Genomic DNA, 9,481 nt, shown 5'->3' with positions numbered 1-9,481 from the left:
CTACAGAGATAAAAACTCAAGCTTTCAGATAGAAACACACTGCATCTGACACTAATAATAATAATAATAATAATAATAATAATAATAATAGGCTGGGTGAAAAAGAAAGACGGCTAATTCTCAATGTTTCGAGTGTCTACTTTCACATGAACCATTTTCCACTGAACACAGGCACCACCAAAACGGTCATCTGGTAAAAAGTTCAGAAAAAAATGCAGGTCAGTTCTTATTTATGTCACACCAAATGATTACCTAGTTATAGACAGCTAGTTAGTTTTACAGATTCGGTCTATTGAACTACATTGTTTTTTCTCCAGCATTAGCTGGCTAGCTTGGCGTACATTTAGTACCCCTGTCTAGTTAGGATTGTTTTGGGAAATCCTTTTAACATGAGTTAAAATATTTTCTAAATGTGAGGCAGCTAACAGCTAGTTTTGTTTTGTCTGTAATGTTAACCAGCTATTTATTTATTTATTTATTTATTGATTGATTGGAGAGGGGGGAGTATTTTCTAATATTATCTAGCTAGTTTTATGCAGAGATATTCTCTTATGTTAGCTTGCTTGTTTTATCTGCAGATATTCCCCACTGTTATTCAGCTAGTTTTATCTGAGGATATTCGCTAATAATAACCAGTTACTTTTTTGTAGGGAATATTCTCCATTGTTAGTTTTGTGATTCTCCAGTGCTAGCTATTTTAGCAGAATAAAGCTGTGTCTTCTGTGTGAACAGTTTTGTTTATCACTATGTCCTTCTCTATTAGGTGCAGGGCACTAATGACAGTAGCGTGGTCAGTAAGGTGTCAGCAGCAGCTCAGGACTATTTCCGTGATGACTTCCTCAGACATTTTGTGGGCAAAGTGTCACGAAGAGCTCCTCTCATCAACAGGTAGAACCTGTGGAACTTCAGTGCTGCACTGTAGAATGATTTGATGTTGAGAAATTAATGTCTGTGTGTTGCGGTGATCTCTTCCCAGGGGTTATTATGTTCGCTGGAAAGCTGTCGATCACTGTGTGAAACGGTTTCTGTGTGCTACTGATGCCTGTGATAGGAAACAAGTAGGAGAGCATGCTCACAACAACCTTACTTCCTCTGTGTAATGTATGAACACTGCATTAAATTATTCACTCTGTCTCTCATTTTTCAATCTCTCTGTCTGTAGATCCTGTCTTTGGGTGCAGGCTTTGACTCCCTTTACTTCCGGCTCCGCTCAGAAGGGGTGCTGGAGCGAGTTAGCGTATTTGAGGTCGACTTCCCTGACGTTGCCAGACGCAAGTCGGCGTTAATCGACAGCAATCATATTCTTAAAGAGGCTCTATCAGATTTCAAAGTTTTAGCTGGTACGGACCTTTTTTTTTCTTTTGAAATAAAAGTTTTGAGTTATTGAAATTAGTTATTGATCATATTGTATTAACTTCATTATTAGGCCCTGTTAAAATACAACGAATGAATATTTCACAAGGAATTTGTTTATTTCTTTGTCTGCAAAACGCCAGTTTATTAGTGTTACAATATAGTTTCTGAGCAACATTTAAATATGCCTGAAGGTACCTCCATATGAAAAGTCATTAGTTGAAATAAAGTTACAGAGAAAATTCACTGTACACAGATAGATCAAGAAGAATCGATCAGGCTGAACCTAATCCATATCCTGTTCTGTGCTGGACCCGCGTTCAGGCCCTGTGTACGTGAACAGTGCTCAATACAAGCTGCTCGGCTTGGACGTGAGGAACGAGACAGAGATGGAGGAGGTTCTGAGTGCAGCCGGACTGCAGTGGAACTCCCCTACACTGATTCTCTCAGAGGTGGTGCTCACTTATATGGAAACATGCTGGTGAGTAGAAGACTGCTGGTATCTGCATGTTTCCTATGGTTACACTTTGTGATTAATTCCCAAGCCCTTATTCATGCCCCAGGTCAGATGCTGTGATCAGCTGGGCAGTGAGGATCCTCCCCCAGGCTATGTTTGTGATGTATGAACAGATCCGACCTGAGGATCCCTTCGGCGCGGTCATGCAGAACCACTTTCTGAAACTCAACTCCAAAATCCATGCCCTCTGCCAGTACCCAGACACGGCAGCGCAGACTGAGAGGCTGTTACACAAGGTATGCTTGCTCATTGGACTCTGAGAGGTTAGAGAGTTATATCTGAGTCTTTAATACTCAGATATAATAGCAGGCAGTATTGTTTTTATTAATGTTCCTTCATTCCACCGACTGCAGTGAATAGGATTTATTACAGGTGCGTTACATTGTTATACAGGAGAAACTGCACAGAGCATGGCACAAGGGTTAAAAATGGTTTTAACACTCAGTCATACCTACCAAACTCTCAGGTTAAAAAAAAAGTTTTATGATTTTAATATAAAAATTCTCTCATTAATGCTAATTTTTAAACAACTTTCATGACAGTCTGATTACAGTTATTGCGGTTCTTTGCAGGCTACATATTGATAACCTTTTTTTTTTTCCCCTTTTCTGACAGGGCTGGGAGAAATGTGTCTGCTTGGATATGAACCAGTTTTACTTCGGTCTTCTAACAGAGGACGAGAGGGACAGGGTGGAGAAGTTGGAGCCATTTGATGAATTCGAGGTGAGGTTCTGAATAAACACTCAAACTGAGATATATATAGATCTATCTATATATATCTATATATATATATATATATATATTTATATATATATTAGTGTGTATATATATATATATATATATATATATATATATATATATATATATATATATATATATATATATATATATATATATTAGTGTGTATATATATATATATATATATACTGTATATACAGTGAGGGAAAAATGATCAGTCTGTAATTTTAATGGTAGGTGTATTTGAACAGTGAGAGGCAGAATAACAACAAAAAAATCCAGAAAAACACATTTCAGAAAAGTTCTACATTGATTTGCATTTTAATGAGTGAAATAAGTATTTGATCCCCTATCAATCAGAAAGATTTCTGGCTCCCAGGTGTCTTTTATACAGGTAAGGAGCTGAGATTACAGTAGGAGCACTCTCGGGGAGTGCTCTTAATCTCAGCTCATTAACTGTATGAAAGACACCGTCCACAGAAGGAAGCAATCAATCAGATTCCAAACTCTCCATCATGGCCAAGACCAAAGAGCTGTCCATGGATGTCAGGGACAAGATTGTAGACCTACACAAGGCTGGAATGAGCTACAAGACCATCGCCAAGCAGCTTGGTGAGAAGGTGACAACAGTTGGTGCGATTATTCCCAAATGGAAGAAACACAAAAGGACTGTCAATCTTCCTCAGTCTGGGGCTCCATGCAAGATCTCACCTCATGGAGTTTCAAAGATCATGAGAACGGCGAGGAATCAGCCCAGAATTACACTGGAGGATTTTGTCAATGATCTCAAGGCAGCTGGGACCACAGTCACCAAGAAAACAATTGGTAACACACTACGCCGTGAAAGACTGAAATCCAGTAGCGCCCGCAAGGTCCCCCTGCTAAAGAAAGCACATGTACAGGCTCATCTGAAGTTTGCCAGTGAACATCTGAATGATTTAGAGGAGAGCTGGGTGAAAGTGTTGTGGTCAAATGAGACCAAAATCCAGCACTTTGGCATCAACTCAACTCGCTGTGTTTGGAGGAGGAGGAATGCTGCCTATGACCCCAAGTACACCATCCCCACCGTCAAACATGGAGGTGGAAACATTATGCTTTGGGGGTGTTTTTCTGCTAAGGGGACAGGACAACTGCACCGCATTAAAGGGACGATGGACAGAGCCATGTACCATTAAATCTTGGATGAGAACCTCCTTCCCTCAGCCAGGGCATTGAAAATGGGTCGTGGATGGATATTCCAGCCTGACAATGACCCAAAACACACGGCCAAGGCAACAAAGGAGTGGTTCAAAAAGAAGCACATTAAGGGCCTGTAGTGGCCTAGCCAGTCTCCAGACCTTAATCCCATAGAAAATCTGTGGAGGGAGCTGAAGGATCAGCCACAACACCTTAATGACTTGGAGAGGATCTGCAAAGAGGAGTGGGCCCAAATTCCTTGAGATGTTAAATGTGTGCAAACCTGGTGGCCAACTACAAGAAATGTCTGACGTCTGTGATTGCCAACAAGGGTTTGCCACCAAGTACTAAGTCATGTTTTGCAAAGGGGTCAAATACTTATTTCACTCAATAAAATGCAAATCAATGTAGAACTTTTTTGAAATGTGTTTTTCTGGATTTTTTTGTTGTTATTCTGTCTCTCACTGTTCAGATAAACCTACCATTAAAATTACAGACTGATCATTTCTTTGTCAGTGGGCAAACGTACAAAATCAGCAGGGGATCAAATAATTTTTTCCCTCACTGTGTGTGTGTGTGTATATATATATATATATATATATATATATATATATATATATATATATATATATATATATATATATACTCTTAAACACATTCTCTTTGTTGTTGTTTTTTTTCATTTAGGAATGGCATCAGAAGTGCTCTCATTACTTCATCCTCACCGCCTCCAAAGGCTCTCTGACCAGTCAAGCAGTCCTCACACTCCCTACAGGTAAGATCTGGATAAAAGCTCTCAGCCAATAAGCTTCTCAAATGGTAATGAAAAGAATAAACTTAGCTTTTGGCCATATCAACTTATTCATAATTCAAAATCTTAACATTTGTGACTTCATTTTTCATTCAATTGTATTTAGAGTATCTAATCCAAACCAATCCTAAAAATTAAAGGAGCCATTTGTAATTTTAGCGACCATAGTTGCCTGTGATTCTAATTGCAATGAAAGCATTAGAGTCTTTCTCTGAATCATTTCCCTGTTCCTAGTCACTCAGGTATTCTTAAAAAAGTAAATTAATTAATTAACTTTAAATCAGTGGGAATATACTTACAAATATATTGTACCCATATAAATGTAACTGTGCCACAAATACACCAGTCAGCTATAACATTGTGAGCAGTGAGAGGTGAAGTGAATAAGACTGATGATCTCCTCATCATGACTCCTGTTAGTGGGTGGGATATATTAGGCAGCAAGTGAACATTTTGTCCTCAAAGTTGATGTTAGAAGCAGGAAAAATGGACAAGTGTAAGGATTTGAGCGAGTTTGACAGGGACCAAATTGTGATGGCTAGATGACTGGATCAGAGCATCTCCAAAACTGCAGCTCTTGTGGGGTGTTCCCGGTCTGCAGTGGTCAGTATCTATCAAAAGTGGTCCAAGGAAGGAACAGTGGTGAACCGGTGACAGGGTCATGGATGGTCAAGGCTCATTGATGCACGTGGGGAGCGAAGGCAGACTCATGTGATCCGATCCAACAGACGAGCTACTGTTGCTCAAATTGCTGAAGAAGTTAATGCTGGTTCTGATAGAAAGGTGTCAGGATACACAGTGCATGATGGGGCAGGGCTGTTTTGGCAGCAAAAGGGGGAACAACACAATATTAGGCAGGTGGTCATAACGTTATGCCTGGTCGGTGTATATTTAACAAACGATGTAAATAAAACTGTGTTGTGTTTACAATTGTTTAATATCCATGAGAGCAGAGTATGTTTGTGATTTTTTTGTAAACCAAAGACAAAAAGTTGAAACAGTAAAGACCTAGTTTTTCACAGCCTTCTTTCATCTTTACCAAGGGTGCCAGTAGTAGTTGAGGGCACTGTACATCTTGCTGTTCTGTACACCTTTGTGTTGATTTAGTTTCCCAGTCTTAGTAAAAGAAGTTCATAGATTAGCTTAGTGAGCAAGTGTCATGTGAACTGTGTTCTCTCGCTTGTACATACTCTTAGATACCCTTGTTCCTTTGATCAAGCTTGATCTGGAGCGTCTCCCTATGGCAGTGCAGCTCATTGCTGAAGTGCCACATGTAGAGGCTGTGGGAATGGCCTCCTCCCTGCTGGAGCCTGGGGTTGTGCTCCTCACCGGGGGCTGTGGAAGACGAGGCCGAAACACTGCAGCCACGCTTTTGATCAGAGACAACACAGCCTGGAGATATGCCACTGTAGAGCCAGAGGGACAAAAAGGTGTGTGTGTGCGTGTGTGTGCATGCGTGTGTCTCATTTATCTTTAGGCATGTTATAGGTATGTACTTTTTTGTTTTTAAATGCAGGTGTACGGATGTATCACTCCATGACCTCTGTCCCTGGTTGGGGTGCAGTAATTCTCGGTGGCAGAACTTCTCCACTTAACCCCATTGATGACATTCTGAGAGTCACCTACGTGACTGACCAGTTTAACTCCAAAAATATACTGGTATCTATGGAGAAGATGATGTGTACCGGCACAGCCCCAAAGCCAAGATGGCGGCATACAGCTACCTTGCTGAGTCATGATGGTTAGGAAGTTCTCTTAGCTGATATTAATTATAATACCTCTTAAATGATACTCATTGTAATCTTCTTCATTTAGATAGGAACTACTTGTTTGTTTTCGGAGGCCGTACAGAAAGAGAACCGGTTCTAAGTGATGCACACTTCCTCTGTTTGGAGGACCAGCACTGGACAGATGTAAGTGTTGACCTGTTCATCTTAATTATTAAAAGAAGATCAACTACTCAGGTCTGTACAGTGGTGAAAAATTTGAAGGCCACGACCCATTCGTTTATCCTTAATGATCTGTCTTTCTGAAGGTCCCACTTGAAGGCTGCATTCCTGAACCACGTCACTCCCACTCTGCCTGTGCCTATAGACAAGGACTGGTGATCTGCGGAGGCCTGGGCCGAGGAGGAGTCCCTTTAGGAGACGTTGTCCTGCTGAAGCCCACGTCCACAGGCTACTGCTGGGAGAGTTTGCATGTCTGTCCAGCCTTGGTACCAAGGTATCACTGCTTCATTTAGTTTAATATTTTATTGCATTCACTAATACGCCTATTTATTGAGTAGTTTGCTGTTGGCAGGTAACATGGTCATTTTTAAACCTCAGGTATTCCCATTCTGCACATGTGATTGGTGAGAATCTGGTGGTAGTTGGTGGTGTCTGGATCCAGGCAGATGGTGTCCCAGGCGTTGCTGTAATAAACATGACCACCAGGGTCAGTGTTGAAGTCAGCTTAGACACAGTGAGTAGCATGAGCCTGGTCTTGTTAGCAGTCTGACTTTTTTTTTTTTGTTGTCCACTTGATCATAGAAATTAAGGACGGTTTTCTGTAGCAAGATATATTACATTATAAATTGTCAATTCACCATGCACTCCCCTTTTTCTCCCCCCAGTCATTTGTCCCCTGGCCCCTCATGCTGCATTCATTCTGCTCAGAGCTGCTGGACTCAGATGGAGCTGAGATAGTGCTCATTGGTGGTGGAGGAAACTGCTTCTCTTTTGGCACCCACCTCAATCCCAAGCCTGTTATTCTAGACCTTCGAAACATGGCACATTTAGACCACTCAGTCAAGACACCTCTGGAAACATAGAATTCGATTACCTTCAGCTTGTGGCTAACCCTAGCCATGGACCAGGATCATGTGCAGTAATTCAAACCATGTAAATAATCAGACCGACTCTTCCAAGCAATCACCTCGCAAACTTTATTTCATCCCGGATCTCAGTTTAATTCACAACCAAAGAGGTGTAATCATGTGGCATGGGCCATCAGTGCATCCTTGTTTGGTTATTCGGTCAGGCGGCATAAGGACTGCACGGTGGGACAGACCGCACCCCAGTCGACAGGCTTGCGATATTCACCCTTTTCCAGAACGTACTGTCTGCCACGGTAATTGGAGTGCTCATAGAATACCCAGTAGCCATTCAGGACCTTGCAGGAGTGCACCTCTCTCAAGTGGTAGTGCTCCAAGATGGAGGGACAGTCCTCGGTGGCCTCAAATGACTGCCCTGCAAAGTCTGCCTTGTCAAAGAGCTGTACCTTGTACTGTGTCCCGCTTTTCTGGAATGAACATTAAGGGGGTAAAGGGATAGAAGGGATTGGGTTTAGGGAAGAAAAGGGGAAGGTAAAGCACAAAAGGTGATGCGATCCATTGTAACTTCTTCACAAATCTTTTACCAAAGGTTCTCTCATCAGTTCAGACCTTGCAGCTTTTGGGAACTACATATTTTAACACATTTTATTTCATCGTGTGGATCTAGAATGATTACAGTTACCATCTTAAATAAAGCAGACAAGCGCTGTACCGATCACTGTTACCTTTTTTTTTTCTTCATCGTATCGTATTAATGCGGTGACTTACTAAGTTGATCATCTTGCAGGAGCTGAGCCGATCATTCACCCCCATCCAGCGCAGGAATTCTGGGTATTCACCACGTGTTACTACATACTGGTAGCCCATAAAGTCAGAGCGCTCATAGACCACCCAGACACCACTCTCCACGTGTATGGAGTTACAGCGGCTCAGGTAGGCGTGGAAGTCTGAGCAGTCGCTGTCGCACTCGTAGCGGCGGCCCTGGAAGTTTTTATCCTCGTAGAAAATAATCTACAAGGGTATTTGGATGCATGTTCAAAATCACTTTTTATATTTAACAGATCATATGCTTTCTATACTGCTATTATACAGCTAAATACATCATCCACATGTTTACATGATGATAAAGAATCACTACTACTGGTTTGATTCGTGCCAAAACTGGGCTCTCTCACCCAGATGGGCTAATAATAAAGACGTTGGCACATTTCTTTGCTTCTGCTTTGCACAGAGATAGCACGCAAATTTTGGAAGTGTTCTCCACGATCATAAAATGCTGATTAGCCAAAACCTTCTCAACTGGCACAATTTCCATTGCAAAAGATTTTAGATCTCATTTATAAAATGCACTTTTTAGTTCTTCAAAATGTTTCTTTTTTAGTTATTCATAACAATTGCATAATCAGTAGTACCAAAAACATCTCATCATGGGCATGTTCATAATAAACCTTCACATGGCTCCTGTTAGAGCGCTAAGACTCTCCAGCATGTGCACTCACCCTCCCCATTATGGATCCTGGAGTTCAGCCTGACTGAGGAAGTTCTGATTGAGCTCAGACCCCCACTAGTGCTGCTGTTTAAATACTTTAGCCCCCTGATTTGGGATGAGGTGGGTGGGGAGCACTCAATAATCACTTTGTCATGACAGTGAGATCCAAAATTTGAGTCAGTGATTCTAGGCCTCTGTTCAGGTGTTCCAGAAAATGTGATGTGGGATTAAAGTATAATGGCAACACTCCCCCTCCCTTCTGTGCTGGCAGAAGCACGCATATCCACCGTCCCAGAAAGCACCACAACACGAGCATCACGCCAGGCCGGAAGCCAATGCCAAGACCACTGGCAAATGTGACCAGCGTAAATATAATGGATTATTGTGTCTGACTTCTAAATGGTGCGTCATTCTCCCGATTCAGCTCTTTTTACTAGGTTTAGCTAAAGGGCAAAAATGTAAAAACATTTTAACTGTACCCTGCTAGTTGATTTTATATCTGTGAAAGGGATTTGGGTTTTAATCGCAATTCAATGTAAATGTAATTATGTCTCTCTGCTTGCTGAATTGAATCATGGCCTC

The 9,481-nt window shown here is 41.5% G+C and overlaps 2 protein-coding genes across 3 annotated transcripts in view; one reads left to right on the top strand and one right to left on the bottom strand.

The window, feature by feature from the left end:
- The window catches only part of lcmt2 (leucine carboxyl methyltransferase 2), an 8,851-nt gene extending 721 nt beyond the window's left edge, over nucleotides 1–8,130 (top strand). The window contains exons 2-15 of one of the 2 annotated variants that reach the window (XM_058391443.1): nucleotides 172–218; nucleotides 764–888; nucleotides 977–1,058; nucleotides 1,163–1,340; nucleotides 1,678–1,834; nucleotides 1,917–2,106; nucleotides 2,486–2,593; nucleotides 4,472–4,559; nucleotides 5,792–6,025; nucleotides 6,112–6,336; nucleotides 6,411–6,508; nucleotides 6,631–6,818; nucleotides 6,923–7,058; nucleotides 7,210–8,130. In XM_058391443.1, coding sequence (XP_058247426.1) covers nucleotides 213–218; nucleotides 764–888; nucleotides 977–1,058; nucleotides 1,163–1,340; nucleotides 1,678–1,834; nucleotides 1,917–2,106; nucleotides 2,486–2,593; nucleotides 4,472–4,559; nucleotides 5,792–6,025; nucleotides 6,112–6,336; nucleotides 6,411–6,508; nucleotides 6,631–6,818; nucleotides 6,923–7,058; nucleotides 7,210–7,407 — 2,013 coding nt within the window. In that variant the 5' untranslated portion in view covers nucleotides 172–212 and the 3' untranslated portion in view covers nucleotides 7,408–8,130. The remainder of the gene's footprint in view (nucleotides 1–171; nucleotides 219–763; nucleotides 889–976; nucleotides 1,059–1,162; nucleotides 1,341–1,677; nucleotides 1,835–1,916; nucleotides 2,107–2,485; nucleotides 2,594–4,471; nucleotides 4,560–5,791; nucleotides 6,026–6,111; nucleotides 6,337–6,410; nucleotides 6,509–6,630; nucleotides 6,819–6,922; nucleotides 7,059–7,209) is intronic. The other variant, XM_058391442.1, reaches the window with a different exon arrangement.
- crygs2 (crystallin, gamma S2) lies at nucleotides 7,605–8,918 on the bottom strand. Its single transcript, XM_058390900.1, has 3 exons — nucleotides 8,910–8,918; nucleotides 8,179–8,421; nucleotides 7,605–7,877 (listed from the first exon to the last, which is right to left on the bottom strand). Exons 1-3 carry the CDS (start codon nucleotides 8,916–8,918, stop codon nucleotides 7,605–7,607), a joined length of 525 nt encoding a protein of 174 aa, XP_058246883.1.
- Between the last annotated feature and the right edge of the window lie 563 nt (nucleotides 8,919–9,481).

This window comes from Hemibagrus wyckioides, linkage group LG06 (genome assembly GCF_019097595.1).
Source record: "Hemibagrus wyckioides isolate EC202008001 linkage group LG06, SWU_Hwy_1.0, whole genome shotgun sequence".
In the NCBI taxonomy this organism is placed as follows: Eukaryota; Metazoa; Chordata; class Actinopteri; order Siluriformes; family Bagridae; genus Hemibagrus; species Hemibagrus wyckioides.
This window is presented reverse-complemented; position numbering and strand designations above follow the sequence as displayed.

What these genes read in the sequence shown, in the direction of transcription:
- crygs2 (XM_058390900.1), bottom strand. An exon ending in CCTGCAAGATGATCAACTTA is followed by an intron (nt 7,878 to 8,178) that starts GTAAGTCACCGC and finishes TGTTCATTCCAG; the next exon opens with AAAAGCGGGACACAGTACAA.